At 38.6% G+C, this 20,592-nt stretch overlaps 1 protein-coding gene across 1 annotated transcript; it reads right to left on the bottom strand.

The window, feature by feature from the left end:
* Positions 1–1,108: 1,108 nt before the first annotated feature.
* On the bottom strand, positions 1,109–20,380 carry LOC139155456 (male-specific lethal 1 homolog). The gene is made up of 8 exons (XM_070730591.1): positions 18,379–20,380; positions 14,554–14,780; positions 12,306–12,682; positions 8,682–8,746; positions 5,713–5,780; positions 5,178–5,302; positions 4,949–5,021; positions 1,109–3,344 (listed from the first exon to the last, which is right to left on the bottom strand). The coding sequence occupies exons 1-8, from the start codon at positions 19,141–19,143 to the stop codon at positions 3,254–3,256; spliced, it is 1,791 nt and encodes a 596-aa protein (XP_070586692.1). The 5' UTR covers positions 19,144–20,380; the 3' UTR covers positions 1,109–3,253.
* Positions 20,381–20,592: the final 212 nt, after the last annotated feature.

The following is a 20,592-nucleotide window of genomic DNA, read 5'->3' as shown; positions in this document are numbered from 1 at the left end:
TAAGGCTAGGGTGACCAGTTGACCATTAAGGAGACAACGCAAAATGCGATCCAGGCAATGCGGATATCAACAGTGCTGTCTTTGTGCATCATTCTGGCAACTCCTATTGCAAGATCAAATGCCACGAGGGGGGCTCATCCCCATATTCTGGTCTGATCTTTCCCATGCTGTATTTAATGGCAAAGCTCCCGAGCATGAGAGCAGCCCTGACTAAACAGTTTCTGAGATGCTGTTTCTTGCTTTCATTCTCCTTTGCAATCTCTTGAAGCCATCTTAAAATTCAAAGGCTACCTCATTTTATGGCAAGAAAATTTATGATGTGAAGTACTTTTTTTTTTGCCCTGAATATTCTGCTAACTTTATTGGGATGACTCCATTTTATACGATATGGAAGAAAAGTATTGCTATCCTTTTTCTGTATACTACATTTTCATACACTTTTTTCATTTCTCCTTTTTACTTATTAAAAAAACCAAAAGACAGCCTTTCTTTTTAAAGGAAATTTCTTTGTTTTGTTGATTTTCGTTGACTTTTTTGTAATTGGCAAATAACTATAACAATTGTATTTAACAAGTGTCATTCTTTTGGCTATAAAATATTCAGAACATTGATTTTCTACCCAGGATTTGTGTAGGGAATGGATTAGGGATTCTTATGTTTATTTGAGCAATGTTCATCAGAATTATTGTCAAATCTTTAAGGAAGATTTCAACAAAGGACAAGACATTGGACTAGTATCTATTTTGACCTAATACTGCCTGGAACTGCCTAGCTGAGGAAAGAGCAGAGCAGTGCCATCTTCCAAACCCTGCAGGAATCTATGGGAATATGTCCGGGGAATGAAATACAATTGCTAGGGAAAGACCCCTATAAAAATCTTAAGGAAGTTTTATTAAGAATAGAATATTAAGAATAGAACGAAGATATTTGATTCTGGACAGATCAGATATAAGGGCTATGGTAATTTGTGTAATTTGTAATTTATGGTTGTAGATTTTCAAGAAGTTAAATAATAGATTGTTATTGATGGACTTGAGGTTTAACTTTGCTTTTGTGCATACTGATTGTAATGAGGCAATGTCAAATGAAGCAATACATGACAGAAGCATTAATATTATTTCATTTTATTGTAAAAAAAATTATTTCAATTTTGTTTAAACATACAAGCAGAATTTCTCTTTTAATACTCCCTGTTAACACTGTTTAAACTAAATGAACAAAGCAAAACAATTTTGAAAACAAGAAAATGAACATTAACAGCCACAAATTTGGTATTTACAAACTTTTTTTCTTTATAAGTTATTTACAAGACAACTGATTTTACATATTGAAAATGGTATAAAAAGAATTCATTTGCAGACAACCACATTTGAAAGGGTGGAAAAACAAGAGAAGGGGAATTATAGACAGTTTTTAGAACTACCAAAAAGTTGGTTTAAAATGTTAGTTTTTAAAAAATCAGATATAATTTGCATTGGCGCTTTTCATTAACACAGTTTCAAATGTCGAACTCCATATGGGGTGGGAAACCTTTTCCCGGCCCATTCCCAGCTAACATCAACAGCAAACTTTCTACAAACCCTACTTATTTCCATATGCCTAGTCAGCTTTTTTATGATGCATGTATTATTACTGATTGTACGTCTTTCTGAGTCAACATTCTGTTCACTGAGTGAAGGGAAGAGATAATATGCTGTTTTATTCGGAATACAAGCTGAATTATTTTTGATAACTGTCATTGTGGATTAAACAAGAACATTGTCTTCTGAAAATGGAATATTGATTCAAGAAATGTGACACATTTCTAATTACTTTAGAAAAAAGCAAGATCAAAATCAACATTGTCTTCAAGAAACTTCTACCAAAAAATCTGCTTCCTTGAAACATCCACGCTTGTACTTGTCAGAGGACAAAAAATAACCACTTATGGATGCATGCTGGCATGCTAAAAAGCAAAAGATCCAAATACAGCCTTATTTAAAACAAAAGCAGGCAAACATTTTGCACTACTTCAACTACAATAGACATGGCAGAAAAGAGGATCTGTTCTTGTCGTTTTAATTTCAAGTCATAGAATATAACTTTTAACAATATTCATACTAAATGTGCTACCCTTGGTGGAAAAAATAGTACTTTAAATTCCCAGGGAAAATGGCCAGAAATGTCACTGTAACTGTCCTGAAACACCTGGAAATTAAAATGGAGAATGAAACCATTTTTAGTGTTCGCCATAGATGATGCATAAAATTATATTTAGGGGTTTTTTAATAGTTCAAGAAACTGAAACCTCAATTTTTCTAGAAATTTTAGCCATTTTTTAAAAAAGAGCTAGTTTCAGTATTCCTGTTAAGCAGGCAATACACAAAGAAAGGCAGCTTCCAAAAATGATGTAGATCAGGCAGAAGGACATGCGATTTTACAAACGAATTCCCTACACTCAGGGAAGATGAAAGTATTGATTTCCACTTATTGTAAAAGTTACAGGATTATGATTGGCTTTAAAAAGTGCCAAACTTTAAAACAATCACAAATTGAAGTTTAAGCTCCTTCTCGGTATTTAAATTAGACCCAAACGGTCTAATTAAAAAAAACCAGTAACAATTGTTTCACAATTTTGACAAGATATTTGGTTAAACAAGAAAAACATCTAGAGACAAACTAGCATGGCATGGTTATTTCTGGATTTTGCCAAATTATATATCAGAACTGTGACAAAGATGTGAATACATGCAGCTTTTCATTACCAGAACTGCCCGCATTCAGTATTACAAATTCAAGACCTGATTAGCAATTGTAATTTGAATCAGAAGGCATAAAAGAAAAGCCCTGAAAAAGACGCTGGGGAAGGAGAAAATACATGAATCAATATGTGGATGCTTTATAGAACAGCAGTTAGAAGCAATAGGTCAAATGAAGTATCTTGTGTTGCTCAATGATGGATAGCCCCTTCCCCCAAAGTGGATTGTACTGGTTGCAGTTATCCAATATAGCTCAACAGGTGGTATATCATAAATTGTTAACCTTATTTTTTCAACACAAACCTCCAATATTTTCTACCAAGCAAGGGGGGGGAGGGGAGATGAAAAAAGTGAAGATAAAGTATAAGCATAAAAAATATTTATCATGAACAAGAATATACATCATGGAGGATGGTAGAAGAAAAAGACATAACAAAACATGTCCTGTTCTCTGCCATTCGAAGCAAATGATACAGGCTGACCATCAAAGACAGATCTCTCCTAGTTTGATACGTTTATTTCCTGCATGTCCGATGAGGAGTCTGTTTCTTTTGCGTCTCTAGCCGGCAACGACTTCGTTCATCCAGCCATGGCAGTTCAAAGTTCCTGTCAGACAGAAAATGGCCCATAGACAATTATTTGTAATGTTGAAAAGAAGAGAATGGCTAGCTGTTCTGTCTACATTTGGATAACTTGGCTACAAGCCTATATTCTGCCAGCAAAGACATTAAACACAAATCATAAGCACAATATCTATATTTACGTAACATATGAACTGTAGCTATTGAAAGGTGTTTTTTGAAGAGCATTTTTTTACAATATTGGATGCCCTATAATGTTTGCTGAATAAACCATAATTGACTGAGTTTATATCTGCTATCCTTTAAGCAATAGATTACAAACTAACAAATCCATCCACATAACATGCTATGATGAAACTTAAGCAACCACATTGTGGCTTCTATTAATTGTAGAAGTGAAACAATAAAAAAATGTGAATTTTAATTCATGGGAATTAAAACTAAAAACCAATCATTTTTGTCCATGTATTTTATCAATACAGTGATCCCTCGATCATCGCGAGGGTTCCGTTCCAGGACCCCTCGCGATGATCGATTTTTCGCGAAGTAGCAGAGCGGAAGTAAAAACACCATCTGCGCATGCGCAGATGGTGTTTTTACTTCCACCGCCGCCCGCCCTTCGCCCGCCGTTGCCAGCTCCGCTTCCCAGCTGGGAAGCCGAGCTGGGGTATCCCGAAGCGCGCGCCGCCCGCCATTGCCAGCTCCGCTTCCCAGCTGGGAAGCCGAGCTGGGGTGTCCCCGCGCGCGTGCCACCCGCCCGCCCACGCCGTTGCTCGCGCCTTACCGGGGGAAGACCCAGGGAAGCCTCTGCCCGGCGGGGAAACTCCACCATCTACGCATGCGTTGAAGGGCACGCATGCGCAGACAGTGGAGTTTACTTCCGGGTTGAAAACTCGCGATATAGCGTTTCGCAATAGGCGAGATCGCGAAACTCGAGGGATCACTGTACATTTTCAACTTTTTATCTTTGCAATGTGAAAGAAAGGAAACCAGGACTGCAAGAACACAAGTAAAGAAATGTGATTTGTATGATATTCACTATTAGGATGCAAGAATCCCATCAAAAAAATTAGAAAGTATGTGAGTTTTAAAAATACAATAGAATAGAACAGGGAATGTTTCAAGTTTAACTCTTATAAAATATATTTTATAAGCAACAGGTGATATAGGATTGATAGTGACAAATATTTATTTCCTTAATCCATGAACAAATGAATCAACAGTTACAAGTGAGTTTCCCAACTTTTCCATATTTCCTAGTCTTTTTTTAAAAAAAGTAGCTGTTATTATTATGTTGTTAGCTCAGTCAAGGGATTTTTTTTACTGAATCTCTATGATTTCTCAATTTTGCTTTGTAAAGTCTAAGATAGTCAATTCTCTATGACTGCCTTTGCAGCACTGTCCCTAATTTTTCCAACAGCATATAATAGTAAAATGCCCCTAGGATTTAAGGTAAAGATATTGGCTACATACTATTTGATACATTTTTTATTTGGTTTTTTCTCATCACAGTGAAATCCAAGTTAGTCCACAAAATAAGCAAGAAAACCACTGCATAAGCAGAAAAAAGATACTATGCTACAAATTTTACAAAGTACATTCTTCCTTAATGCAGATATATATACTTACTGTGGAGTTAATTTTGGTAATGGTCGACCAAAGGCTACAACAGGCAAATATGGGGTGATCAGCAAACTTTCAACTAGAAGTAGAAATGGAAGAGTAATTTTACATATTTAGCTACAATGTTCATTCACATTATACTTATTTGAAAACATCTGCTTTTACAATAGAATAATCCCAAACCAACATTCTTTGCACACAAAATAGGGATATGAGAATTTGGACAACCACTCACCATCGTCTGACTCTGGGAAAAATGAGGTAACTTCAGGCTCAGATTCCTGAATTCCTTTCTTTTTATACATTCTAAGTTGCAGTCGCTGCAAAATTCTTTGCTCCCGGATACGTTGAATATCCCACCTGTGGATGGAGTGAGCAAAATAACAACAGAAAAGTTTCACATTTTCATTTATGGGAAATTCAAGTATTTTAGGTTCTATAAAAATCAGCATGTCAGGAGTAGTGCATCTCTATATTAAATGCTTTTCAATTTCTATAGGTTATCCCAAGTTTTTGTATTGCAGTCAAACCATATTTTTTTGCTAGATGAAAGTGTTATCCTTTCTTCAATTAAATACAAACCCCCAATGCAAAATCATTTAGCATATAAGGCACATGAATAATGGTAAAAAATAGATTTAAGATATACTAACTGCATAAAACCTTTCATATTACATGCTTAAAACCTATGCAAACTTTATTGTTAAATATTTAAGTGAAAGCAAATACTGAAATTTCTGGCATATAAACAGCTTTATTTTATCACTCACCTTTTCCTTCTTTTCTCATCCAATTCCAACTTTGCATGTCGTTTGGAAAAGACACTGTCATCTAAATTCTGTGAAAAGTTTTAAGGAGGAAAAAAAACCACAGGTAGTATTACATGCTGTACTTTTCACAGTATCTGAGTTCCTCTATTTCCATTTTCTGATGGAAAGCATTTAGGTCTGTCTTGCCCATGTGTTCTTAAGAAGCAGATTTAAATTTTGTTCTATGATAAAGTATCATCCAAGGATAAAAGGAAATACCGTATTTTTCGCTCCATAAGACGCAGTTTTTTTCCCTCCCAAAGTAGGTTGAAAAATCAGCCTCGTCTTATGGAGCGAAGATGCAGGCAGGGAGGGGGGGGGAGGCTGCGAACTCAGCAGCGCCATCCCCTCGGCTGGCTGGCTAGCTGCTGCCTGGCCCAGCGTTCCCCGTAAGCTGCGCACACCCCCAAATACACCCGTGCGCGCCCTTTTCCACGGGCTCCCCATCCCCCTGCCAGCCCGCAGGGAGGTGGGCGGGGGCGGGGAGGTGTAGCAGTAGGAGTAAAGGGAGCCGCGGCCGCCCCTGCCTCCCCACGGTGCCTCCACCTTGCCCTATTGCCAGGCCGATCCGCCTCCTCTCCTCCTCTGCCTCCTCCTGCCTTGGGGCGCAATCTGCCCCCTCTCCAACGTCGCTGCCTTCTGCCTTGGGGCGCGATCCGCCCCCTCTCCTCCTCCGCCGCCTCCTGCCTTGGGCGAGCAATTCGGGAGTCCGGGACTGTGTGGCTTTGCGCCATGAAGAGAAAACGGCCGACTTTTCCCTGCTGCCGGAGCCGTTTCCTCCGGCCGACTTTTCCCTGCTGCCGGAGCCGTTTCCTCTTCATGGCGCAAAGCCACACAGTCCCGGACTCCCGAATTGCTCGCCCAAGGCAGGAGGCGGCGGAGGAGGAGAGGGGGCGGATCGCGCCCCAAGGCAGAAGGCGGCGGCGGAGGAGAGGGGGCGGATCGCGCCCCATGGCGCAAAGCCACACAGTCCCGGACTCCCGGATCGCTGGCTTCTCTGGTCAGCAAAGCCATCTGCCCAGACAGAAAGAAAACAAGAGAGAGAAAGTGAGAAGAGAGAGAAAGAGGGGGAGAGAGAGAGAAAGAGAGAGGAGGAGAGAGAGAAAGAGAGGGAGAGGGAGAAAGAGAGTGGGAGAGGCGGGAGAGAAAGAGAGAGGGAGAGGGGGGAGAGATAGCAAGAGAGAGAGAGAGAGAGAAAGAGAGAGGGAAAGGGGGCTTCCCTTCACACGTATCAAACTCGGGTCTTACCCCGGTATTTCCCCACACTCCCCGTTTTTCTTTTCTTCCTTCCCTCCCTCCTTTCTTCTCCCTCTCTCTCTCTCTCTTTCTTTCTTTCTTCCTTTCTTTCCTTCCTTCCCTCCCTCCTTTTCTTTCTTTCTTTCTCTCTTTCTTTCTTTTTCTCTCTTGCTCTCTTGCTCTTTCATTCTTTTTTCTTTCTCTTGCTTTCTTTCTTTCTTTCTCTTGCTTTCTCTCCTTCCTTCCCTCCTTCCATTTCTTTCATTCCCCCTCTCTATTTTTATTTCTCTTTCATTTTCTTTCTTTCTCTCTTTCTTGCTTTCTTTCTTGCTCTTTTTCTTTCTCTCTTTTACCTTCCCTTCCTCTATTTCTTCTTTTCTTTCTCCTTCCTACCTTCTTCCCTCCCTCCCTCCCTTCAGTCCTTCCTCTCTTACTCTCCCCTTTCATAAGTTTCCTTGCTTCCTTCCTCTGTTCCTGTCCCTTCCCCCTTTCTTTCTTTCTTTCTTTCTTTCCTTCCTTTCCTCCCTCCATTTCTTGCTTTCCTTTTCCTTCCTCCCTTCTTTCCTCCCTCACTCCCTTCTTTCACTCCTTCCTCTCTTCCTCTCCCCTGTTTGGCTCAAAATATTTTTTTTCTATTTTCCTCCTCTAAAATCTAGGTGCGTCTTATCAGCAGGTGCGTCTTATAGAGCGAAAAATACGGTAGGTCAGAAGATGTTCAAAATTGATTGCCAACTTTCTTTCTGGGAGATCAGATGTGCTTTTTGTATCTTTGCAATACCATTGCAAAAATCTATTACTAAGATATTATTACTTTTTCCATCACTATTTATAAATACAATACTATAAAAAAGATGACCTGTCTAAAGATGTTTGTTCAAGAAACAAAATTTGAAAAAATTAAGCAAAAAATATTTAATTGTGGTGCAATTGGTTAAGTTAATTACAGTGAGTTTAAAATACAAATATAAATGAACAATTCTGAAAATCAGTCTCTTATTTAACAGTTTGTATTTTATTTAAATAATGATTAAGCCTCTCATATCACATCCCTCGAGTATGAACATTAATTGAGGGGCAGAAACTGAAATGCTTGTATTATTACAAAGATTTTGAAATTATTTCTTTGTTAGCTTTCTAGTTTGAAATGCTCTGATTATATTATTAGTATATTTTCAGCTGACAAGCTCAGTGTCTTTAACCGCTGAGCCAGAAATTAATAAACTCCCAAATATATTTCTCTGAAAGTGCTGAAAATTCTGAATCTATATCCTGAAGTAATATACTGAGTTTATCACACGCTTAATGAATTAATTTGGTATTTTATTTTGTGATAAAATTTTACCATGGTAAATAATTTGCCATCAAAAGTTTGGATGGCTTCAGGAACCCCTCAAAATATGCATTCCAGCCACCAAGTCACCAATGCAAATCAAGAAATAAGCATTGCAAAATTTACCACAGCATAACAGCAGAGATTACCTATTTTATCCAACATTTCAATGTATGTTTCCACACATTGTTGCAAGAAATATCTGTTTGGACAGTATGGTTTAAAAACTCAAATATATTAGGGTGGCTGTCTATATAGTTATAGAATAAAGAAACTATAGTCTTCCTAGGTTATCAATTCTACACCAGCAATTATATCTAGTCATGTTGCTCAATTCTTACTACAAAGCTATTTGCTTACATACCTCCAGAAGTTCAGAAGGATTCATATCTTTCAGGGGCTCTACTGTGTGGTCCCTCCATGATGGAACTAAGAAAGAGAAAACACTGTTATAATACTAATTTTAAAGAAGTATTTCAGTGAAGGAAGCTAATAATGTAACCATCAAATATTCAGAATTAATTTAGATTAGACATTTCAATAGTATTAATTACTTAACACCTTCCTATCCTTTATCATCTTTTCCACCATTCTAGAAGCATATTTGAATTTTGTTTTTAGAGAACATAACAATTTTTCAATATTATGAAAAATTTCAATATTAACTTGTTAAACTTATTTTTAAAAACTTCCCCACACCCATAATGTCTTTTGATTTTATTCTCCAGCACCCTCTGACAAACAATAGGATTTGCTTCAGGTTTCTTAGTCAGCTTTGAAGTTCAGCAAGGCTTTAATTTCAGCAATGTTCAAATATTACAATCCAAAATAAGCGCTGAGGAATCTTAACTGTTCAGTGGTAAGAAACCACTTTTTATAAAATTTTATGAATGGTTTTTAGTTTAACCTTGCAAAATCAATCATGTATTTATTATATTGTAGAGTCAATAATCCAGCACTGAGCTGAAAGGAATCTCCCCTTTTATTAGATTGTACAAGTTGATATAAATCAAAATTATCCTACAGAATACAGGACAGTTCTAAGCCATAATATGGTTGTATGATTTTCTCTTAACAAATTAAATAATCTTGCCATTGTCCTTATGACAATGTATTCTGGGAATCAGATGAGCCAATAACTAATCAAATCACCATATTGCTTATAATTATGTATTACTACAATGAATGTTTATATAGAGTATATCTTAAATAATTTAAAGTAGATATTCTGGTTAAAAAAGCTAAGCTTAAAAAAAAGCTAAGAAAGCTTAATTTTAGCCAAACTTTATCAATGAAATCCATAAAAGGCCATTTGCCTACACATAACTGTATCAATCCTAATCAGTATCCTAAAATTACAAGGTAAAATGACTTCCAGATTATCAATTGGTCTTTTATTTTTCATAAACCAATTGCCTACTTTACAATAATCTGCTGGCTGTTACATAACAAATTTGGAATGTCATATTTGAATGCAAGATAAAGACCTATTTTAATAAAGAGTACAATAAATCAGAAAAAACTCTTAGCAGCTCGGATTGCTAATTCCTACAAGAATCTAGGCAACAGAACAGATATATTCTAGCTAGGTCAAAACACATTATTCATGGTCTATCATTGTCTAATAATACAAATATACTGCCTTTCAATGCTTTTCAGATTGTCTTCTATTATTACCAGCTTTTATACACACACTTAATTGTTCACTCATGTTTTTAAATATTGTACTTATTTTTAACTTATGAAATCAGAATTAAAAATATACATATTAACTTACATAAGTCTGATTTTGTTTGCATATCACAGTAGGCCTGAGTTTCTTCAAATATTGAATACTATTAGACTATATAACCATAACCTTGCTCAATCTACTTTCAAGAACAGAAAAAATGTCAAATTCGTTTCCATGACACCATACCTACAATCTATGGCTGCTGTCTTATCCATTTAGTACTAGAAGTCATGGCTTGATCATGTTTCCGATCCTTGAGTTGTTTGTAAGAAGCAAGACAAGGATCTTGGTTTAAAGAATAATCTGGCTAAATACTGTATTTTTCAGAGTATAAGACACACCCTTTTCCCCTCTAAAAGAGGATGGAAATGTCAGTGCATCTTATACACCAAATACAGCCATTTTTGGTCTCCTAAAGCCCCACTCCCGTGTTCCATTTTTGCAAAAAATGGGCCTGTTTTACGCAAAAATGGGGTGCACAGAGGATTTGGAAGGCTTGCAGAGTGCTCCTGGGGGCTAGAAGAAGGCAGCAAAAACACAATTTTTGCAAAGGGTGGGGAACAAAAAACAAGGGTGTTTTTTGTAAAAACGGAGGCGTTTATGCCTTCCATAGCTCCTAGGAGCACTCTGCAGGCCTCCCAAACTCTCTGCATATTCCATTTTTGCAAAAAACCCAGCAGTTTTCTAAAAAAAATGAGGGCATTTTTGTCTCTCCCCCCCCCTCTGTGTGCCCCACTTTTGCAAAAATGGGTGAAAAACAGGGTGCGCAGAGGGTTTTGGAGGCCTGCAGAGTGCTACTGGGGGCTGGGAGAAGGCAAAAATGTCCCCGTTTTTGCAAAAAATAGGGCCAATTTTCAAAAAAATGGGCTGCACAGAGGGTTTGGGAGACTTGCAGAGTGCTCTTGTAGGATGGGAAGGACAAAAACTTTTTTTTCTTACTTACCTCTTTGGAAATGCGTCTTACACACCGGTGCATCTTATAGTCCGAAAAATACAGTACTTTTTTCATTTATCCATTCACACTTATAGAAGAGGTAAATTAGCAGCAATATAACAGTGTGTGGCAGCACATTAGCTTATTGACAATAAGATTCTAAAATATTTGACTCATTGTGATGTGTGAACCCTTCCTGATCTTATATTCTTTGTTTCAATATGAACTACAACTGGAACTTTGCTATGGCTTTTCTTAACAATGCTATTATTGATTATAGGTATAATCAAGACTTATTTTTAAAAAGACTTCAAAAACACTTGACATTACATCATATCTTAGCATTTTGTTATATTTTAGCTTTGGGAATTCATTATCTTTATAATTTTTAAAATAATCTGATCAGGCTAACTTGATCAGGGTTCTGTGTGCTAATTCTTCTCTTCTAATCCTCAGCAGGGCCAATAGTTATAGCCAATCTATAACATGAAGCCTACTTTAATTATTTTTTGCTTCGCTCTCCATTTCTACTTTTCTATTTCTAGTTTTCCTTCCTTCCACTTTCATCATTTAAAGTAAAATAGCTGCTGTATTCCTCAGTTCAGAATGAACTACCACCATAGTTTGGATATTGATTCAGACAGATGGATTTCAAAACTTAACTCCATCTTGTCGCACAGGGTGACAATTGTTATAGCAGCACCCTCATATATTTAAGATAAACAATTGCCACAAAAACTTAATCTTAGTAGTAGCTAAAAAATGTGTCAGAGCAACTTCGCAGTATTGTACAGTCAAAATAAGTTATAACCGAGGAGTTGCCTAGGAAGGAAATGAAAGCAGAAAGATTCCATAAATACTTCTCAATCATACAAATAAATCCACTTATCTTGAATCAGTTAAGCTACTTTTCAAGAATTAGTTAGCTGATACATTTTTCATGTGCACAAACCAATCCCTCCCCCCTGAAATATCATGAAAGGGGACAAAAAGGACAGAAAGGGATGTTTATTGCATATATTGTGAGCATATTGAGACATAAATGTCAGTTATTCATAAATATCACCACAAGTCATTAAATAGGGTGGCTGATCTTCATACACTGCTCACACGCAGTCTAGAACAGGGAAGATTTCAAAGACTTTGATATTTCAGACCCAGTCAATCACCTGTATCATCGCCACTCAGAAATGGAATGTTGCTCTCTAGCTGTCTTCAAGTGTTCAAAAGACTCTTAAAAAGAGCCCCCAATTAATGAGTTCCATGCCCCCTCCAACCCAACACCAAGCCAATTATCACAAAGGGATAAGCAAGCCTCTTACTTGCTACAGTCTCCTCCTTCTTGGGAGAAGGTTCTCGCAATGGAGAAGGAGGTGGTTGATGCCAGCGGCACAAATACATTTCAGTGGTGGAAAGGTACGGCAAATCTTCTATTTCACTGCAGGATGCTTTATCCTTTGAATGGCATCCAGATCCTTTCAAAGGAGTTGAAGACTTCAACTGTGTGTCCACCAATAATCGTGTTTTCTCTGGTGTCTCTTGGCTTCGCAGTTCACGTCTGCTTATCGACTCAGTTAAAGAACTACTAGGTTCCTCCTTTAATGGAGAAGCCTTTGTAGTTTTACATTTGACTCTTGAGAATTCAGCTACCAGCTTCTTCACTGGAGTTTTCCTCTCGGCACTTCCAAATGCAGATTTTCTGCAAAAATACAAGGAAAAGCTAAAAACAGCAAATAGATAAAGTCTATAAAGGACCTTAGCTCTTATCAAGATAATTAAAATTAGAAAAAGCATTTTAGTTCTAAGATTTAAAGGAAATTCACATATGGGTTTAAGAAAAGGTTGTTTTTTTAAAGAAATCACAAGATTCAGTTGAGCACAACTATTAGGATCTCAGAACTCAGGATAATACCAAATCAACAAAAATACTCTCTTATAGCTCCTGATCATCTGGAGATAGACTTTATCATCACAGTGTTTAGTAAAAACCCTACTTTGAATAAAGTGTTTATCTCAAAACCAGAGATCAGTAAATTATCATGAATCATTTACAACTTGTAAGTCAGGAGCTCTCTGTCTGAAATTTAACCTCATTATTATTCCATCTGCAAATGTGGGAGAGATGCAATAGCACTAATACTTTTAAAATAAAGTTGTGGGTTGTGCATAAAGTAAAATTATAAAAGTGTGCATAAAACACTTTCATTGCTAAAAGGCAGAGCAATTAATGTTTTAATCTTCTATGGAAGATATTTTTTAACATCAAAATACTGATATGTTCTATTTTTAAAAAGAAAAGGCAATGTGAGAAATGATTATGGATATGGTGATAAAAAGGATGGTCTGTGAGACTAGAAAGGTAAGTAAAAATACAATAAATATGTTTCATTTTCTTTTTCCTATTATATTTTTAATTTCTTTGGTCTTCTACTTAGTACTTTCTTTCTTCACTCTGCATAAAGTTCCTTAGAGAATAATAGAATGGATATGTAAGACACACCATTATGTCCTCAATTTTCCCTTGGCAAAAGAGAGGAACAAAGACATGAAAATATTAACATATCAACTTTACTATCATAATACTTATGCTCATGCATATCATCATTATGCTCATACCATTCATGATACTTATACTTATGCATACCATCACTAAAAATAATATTTCCTGCAACTAATTCTACTTAAGAGACAACTAAAAGGAAGAGTGCCCCATTTGACTCATTATTTGCCTCTGAAGGGAGTTTGTTCTCCAATGACTATCAAGGGAAAGCACAAATAGCTAGAATTTATATATGTATGTATGTATGTATGTATGTATGTATGTATGTATGTCATATGTTTTTTTTGCTGAATTTGAAAATTAAGGGAGACTAGGATAGATCTATTTCGGCCTTATTTTGGCCTCATCAGCTAGCCATACCCACTGGGACTTGAACCTGCAACCTTTGCCTTGTAAGGCAGAGAATTATCCTCTGGCTACAGTATCCAATCCCTTCAGCTCTGCACCAGGGAAGGGTTGCATATATATATTAATTCTATATTCTATATTTTAATTCTATATTTTATATATATATAAACAATATCCAATGAAATTATAGGAAAGTAAAAACATTCCAACATAGAAATGATGGGTTTCCCCCCTCAAATATGGAATGTTAAAATACAAATCAATCTCCTCTATTCTTTGGTTAACAATTCTCAATCAAAATGCAGGCATTACGGACGTTCATATTAACACAACTTGACAATTTTTTTTAAAAAAAGCAAGCTTACCGGTTTTGATGCTAGGTTTTAATCAAATTCAGTTCAATTTGAATTACTTTGTGGTTTGGGGATCTAGCTTCATGTTAATACTCAATTAATAGAATTTGATTCATTCACAATATATTCCTAGTAAATATTTTTTACATTAGATTTAACCACTGATGTTTTCTTTAAAAATGATATTGCAGGATACTAGGATTTGTTTATTAGTAAGAGAGCTCTTTCACAGAACAAAGATTTTCAGTCATTGATCAAAACCCTAACAGAATAGATTTAAAATATGTAACTGCAGCTTTCTAGTTTTACCGTTTGTGACCCTTCCCATTTCTTCCACATGGGAAATGTTTCAAAGGCAGCGGCTGAGAAGTCTCCAGGAGTTCTTGTGGTGGGCATTCTATGGGTAGCTTTTCTGGTATATCAGGGTCAACTTTTTCTTCTGTTTCATACTCTTGAAATATCTTGTGTTTGTCACGCTCATTGTCCTTCTTCACCAACTGCATCCTCCTTTCCATACGCTCAATTCGAGCAAGAAGCTAAGAAAACAACATTGCAATTTGGTATTAAAGGGTGTTCCATTAATAAAATACAATGTCTGTAGTTATTAATATTCACTCAACTTTGACATTATATAAAAACAAAGTGCAAGTTCTGCACAAGTTGAACTATTTTAATATTGCTATGTCTGCAGTGCTTGCCAGTATATTGTATACAGATAAATCCTCAATTTATGACCAAAATTTAGTCCCAAATTTCCTGTTGACTTTGTTGTTCAGAAAGTCACAATAAGTGAGGGCATGACCCTGGGACATTGCAACCATCATAAATACATGCCACATGTTCAAATTTTAATCGTGAATACAAGAATGCTGAAAGGTTGTGTGAAAAACAGTCATAACTCACTTTTTTCAGTGCTGTTGGAATTTTGAAAAGTCACTAAATGAATGGTTAAGTCACCTGATATGTTTAAAATAATTGACAAAACTGACACCATTTGTATGTAGGGAAAAAAACATTATTTTCCAAAATATATTGGCACCCATTTTAGCTAAATGACCAGCAACAGTAATCCTTTCTGCATTAATAATAATAATAATAATTATTATTATTATTATTTATTAGATTTGTAGGCCGTCCCTCTCCGCATTCTTTGCCAGGATAGTTTTTGTTTCAAAAAAGTAGATCTACTTCCTTTTTATGAGGAAATATCATGGGTGTTATTTTTACTACTGTATATGTAAACCAACTATATTACATACACCAGTGTTACGTTAAGTACCCCATGTTGCATCCTTTGCCAGGATAGTTTTTGTTTCAAAAAAGTAGATCATGGGTGTTATTTTTACTATATGTAACCCATCACAGAGAATGTTTAGAGCTGTCAGTGCTATGGATTAAAATGCAAAAAAAAATACTTTGGAGCATGCCAAGGCATGCACAGAACATTTGTTTGCAACTCATTAAACCATACTCAACTTTTCTTGGGACTGCATTGCAGTTTCAAAAAGCAACAGTGCCATCTGGGAAATGTTTACTTTTAAAGCTTTAAAAAGTAACAGCAATGCACATTTGCCTGTTTTGTTCAAAGCATTTAAATTAAGCTGTATTTAAAATATGATCTTAACTTGAGGATTATCTGTATATTCTATTTTGAATTTTATGCACATAATATTATTATAATATTTTAATTTAGGATATTTTTACTCCCAGAATATTAAATTATAGATTATTCAAGAATCATATTACCACAGTTTTATGAAGCAACTAAACAACAGCATGGGAAAAGTGATTGAAGGGGAGGGTCAAAAAAGTGCAGATGGTAATCATGCAGGTGCAGTAAAGGTCTCAGACCTTTAATTATTTATTAAATTATTCAGATGGTAATTCTTAGAATGTACAATTTAAAACCAATTTCCAAAAAGCTTATATTTTAAAAATTAGTACTGTAAATAATATGTAAGATGCTGATGATATCAAAGAGGATATTCCAGGATTTGTATAACTGAAACTGAAGAGACACTTCACAGGAAGAAATGATGAAAAACAGAACAAAAAAATAAAATGACTGTAGATATCTTATAAATCTGCAATTAATGCAGCAAGAACAGAACCAGCAGTTCTAGTATCCACCTACTTCACAAACTTTCATTTAACTCTTACTTGCATAGTCTGGCTCCTCCTAGTGTGCATATTTATGATTTGCTCTCTTTTTTTTTTTTGCAAGCCTGTGCAGGAGCATGTGAACTACTCAGCCTCCTATCATTAACATCCTTGATGGCAAAATGGCAGCTGACTCCTTTATATTGGTTAACTTTGCACAGCCTAAGTTTTTTTTACACTGTAAGGCTGGTAAACATTTTACTGATACAAACAGTAAAATAGTAAATATTTTTGATACTACTTTCTGAAACCAGATGCTAATGCTATTATTCTACTCCATATGCACTTTGGACATAGCCTCTGAATATTATGATTAAAGCAAAGGAAAATATTTCTTTCCTTCGCAATAATGGGTGCAGCAGCTGCAGGAACTTGGGAAGAGGGGGCTATTTTTAGGCTGCAGACTTGTCATGCATACAGCCCAGGATTAAAATCCTTTCTGGCAACTTAGGGACAGGAGCTGGAGGGGGAACAGTTAAAATAATAAACCATCAAACAACTCTTCTAGGATTCTAGGACTATGGCTAAGTAATGTACATTATGCACTTCTTGCTTCAGAGAGCACTCTCTTAAGAATAGAAAAATAAACCAATCTTCATTAGTAGCTGATCCACATTCTGTCTCCACAGTCTTCAAACCACATCCATTTACTCTATTAGTAACAGGATAAGAAAACAATGGAAACTTTCTTATGCTTGCTTGCAGCTTCTCTTTTGTATGGAGAAGTCTAATCCTCCAGTAACATCAGCCCTCATATTGCAACTTCATAGGTTCTGAACAGCAGCATTTTACATAATTTATATCATTTTACACCTGGGAACACAAGATAGGCAAATCTTGGGTCTAGACAAAGATAAAAAGGAATACCTTATCAGAATGGCACATACTGTTTTTTCTGCAATATTCATAATTAAAAAGTGGATTGTGCTTCTGGAAAATGAGTGGAAGCAAATCCCAGAGAGAACTGAAGTAGAAAATAGCACCAAACCTACATCTGTAACAATTATTTAAATGTAGCAGTTAAAAGGCCCTCCCTTCTCCACATTTGGTGTCCACATGACATAAGCTGCATCTGGTTGTTTTTGCTGCCCCCTTTAAATTAACTCATTTTCTGCCATACTCTTCCCCAAAGAACATGCCTGTTGCTTTAAGTTAACCCTGGTGTTGCCAAAGACTTCCTGCCCTTGGACCATATACCCTTCTTCCTTCTAAATAGCCAAACTCTTTCCAAATATTACATATATGGGCTGTAGTAGTGTCCTTAACCCTACTATTGGGTAGCCAAATCATCCAACAGTCTTGACTTAACTTCTAGGTTATTGACCTGCTGGGTTGCTTAATCTGACATTTATCAATATTACAAGTCCAATTAATTAGTAAGCTAACACTTCAGTTACACATTGTATTGCTGTTTGTTGTATTGATTATACAGAAAAGAAACTCCAAATTTTTGAATTTTAAAAAACTTATTGTTTAGTTAATCTCATACTACTCCTAATTTCATTTCCATTTCAGCAATCAATCTCTAATTACATTGAACTCTTTACCAATTCTTCTACTAATACAGCTATTGCAATTGGTAGGGGATAGCTCTCTAGAATTCTTAATTCTTCTTGCTTAAATCTGAATCTACAGCAACTCATTCCCAGGACTAGGTGCCGAAATCATATATTTTGCTCTCATCCCTTTATATTATCAGTGCAAGTTTGCCTTTCTCCCATTTTACTACACATCTACACATTCACTCACTAAGCATGTGCAACCCCTACATTAGACGCCATGCTTTACATTAACCCCTCCCACTGTTAACACCAAGATCCCAAAACTAACCCTTCAAAAATCAGTGCACACCCAACATTTATTAACCCTTGAGTTACCACGTTTTTCCTGAACACCTGAACATTAGTGAACACTAATTCACCCCAACTTGAACGTTAGCCCTCTCCACCCCACATTACCCAACACATAACTCACTGTGTCCCTCTCGGCTTTGAGTTCTTCGATCTCCTTTTCCTTGGCCTGCAACTGTTGCTGCTGCTGCTCGATAAGGTCCAACTGGAGCAGCAGGATCTGCTTGAGGCAGGCCGCCTGGCTGGAGTTGCCCCCGCCGGCCCCCATGGGGCTTTTCCGAAGGCTGTTCCCGCCGCCGCTCCCGGTGCTGCTGCTACTACTAGCACTTTTCCACTTGCCGCTTGGTTCCGATGAAACCGGAGAACCCCTGGATGCCACTGCTGGGGGTGGAGGAGGCTGCCCGGGTTCGGCCGTAGCGGAAGCCGACGACAGTGGCGGCGGCGGCGAGAGAGACGTCGGAGGTCCTCCAGGCCCGGCGTGGGAGTCGCCGCGCTTGCTGTCTTTGGTGGCGGTAGCAGCAGCGGTGTGTCCGGGCAGCACCGCCTGGTACTTGGAGGGGCGGGAGCTGCCGGCGGCATCGCCCACCCCCGCTTGCCGAGTACTGCCTGGCGGGCACGGCGAGGGTACTAGGCCGCCCCAACAGCAGCCGCCGCCGCTGCCTTCCGGTTGCTGTTGTCCAGGTGCCGCAGCCGCGGGAACGATTGCCCGGCCCTTGGGGCCCGCTGCCGCCACGGGGGCCGGCACGGGGATTTGGTTCTGCGGGGGAGGCGGAGGCTGGCGGAGATGCGGCGGCGGCGGCGGCTCCTCCTCTTCCTTCGGGCCAGGCTCCAGCAAGCCCGGCCCCGTCGTTGCCGTGGTCGCGGTTGCTTTGTAGACGGTCGATCTCATGGCGATGCAACACCTTCAGTCTCCAGATTCTACTACGACGTCTTCTCCGCCTCCCCCTTCTCCTCTCCGCTGCCGGTCCAAATTCCCCACCTGGACCCCTCCTGGGGCGCCGCCGTCGTCGCTACCCGCCCCACCAAGACCCATCGCCTCCCTTTCTTCCTACACCACCTTCCCCCGGCCGTTTCTCCCGAGTCACCAACCTTCACAGCTCCCTGCCGCTAGTGCAAGAACCATATCTTTGCTTTCCTCCTTTTTTCGAGACTACGGGAGTGCCAGCCCTGCTGGTGTGAGGAAAAGCAAAGGGGGGCCCTGCTGGCTCTCCGGAATGGAGGGGCCGCTTCCTAATAAACGCGCCTGATCCGCTTAGATCAGTCTTAGTTTCTCCTGCAAGGAATGGGGGTAGGGAGGGGAGAGGTGCTTCTGCTTCGCCCTTTCCTCCCCCACAAGGAAAGAGGAACGAGGGAATGGGTGGCTTTTGGTTTCTTTCCTTCTAACGGACACAGCGGTCCCCAGTGGGTATTGGGGAGGGTACAGATCAGGAAAGGGGATTACGTCTTTCCTCATCGAGCAAAACTGATAAAAAAAAGAGAGGAAGTTTGTGGGCTGACCAAACCAGCTCCCTAATCCCCCCCCCCTTACTAGCGGATCCTTCTCATTGGGAAGCAACTTTCCCCCACCCCGAGAACGTGGAAAAGGTTACCAGCGTGCCACAGTCTACAAGAGGAGCCGTACTCAACACACCATGTTGTATACGCCTTGTACACTGGAAATGGCCCTGCACAGTACCTCACTCGACTACCAGCTTTTCCTCGATCCTTTCTGCTTATAAGGTGGCCCCCATATTCAGAAAGAGAGCGCTGTGGAAATATATACTTCCACCTACTGTTTATTAATAAAATGAGTAGGGTGGACAAACTTAAGGAACTACTTTTACACGCAAAGGTTGGCTTCTTTTGAAAGGGGCATTAAGAAAAATATTCCCTCCTCAAATACTTATTTTGAGGGGGCTGGATGGGAGATGCGTGGCCTGAAGCGTCCAGGAGAGGCGCGGGAATTTTTCAGGCGTTTCTCCCCTTCTTTTCTAAAGCCGAAAATCTGTCACGCTCCTGACAACAGATTGCGGAGCCGGGAAGGAGAGAAAATCGATGCCAAAAATCCAGGGCTCCCGTTCTGTTGAATCAGTTACCTTTAAACGGCCGCCATGGCCCGGGCCGCCTCCCGGCACCACGCATGCGCCAACCGCCATTGAGGGAAGGGAAGAGAAGCACCCTGGAGGGGGGAGGGGCAACACTTGGACTTGTTGGTGAGGTGGAAAAGGGAAGATAAAGACGGGGAGGAGTAACACAAGAGCGGCGGGAGCCAGGCTGAGGACGTCCCCCCCTGCTAGCCAGTGCTAATGTATTACAGTATTATGTATTATATATATAATACATAATAATACATTACCAC

Source organism: Erythrolamprus reginae, unplaced genomic scaffold (genome assembly GCF_031021105.1).
Source record: "Erythrolamprus reginae isolate rEryReg1 unplaced genomic scaffold, rEryReg1.hap1 H_2, whole genome shotgun sequence".
Classification (NCBI taxonomy): domain Eukaryota; kingdom Metazoa; phylum Chordata; class Lepidosauria; order Squamata; family Dipsadidae; genus Erythrolamprus; species Erythrolamprus reginae.
The sequence above is the reverse complement of the archived record's forward strand: the minus strand, read 5'-3'. Positions and strand labels throughout refer to the sequence as shown.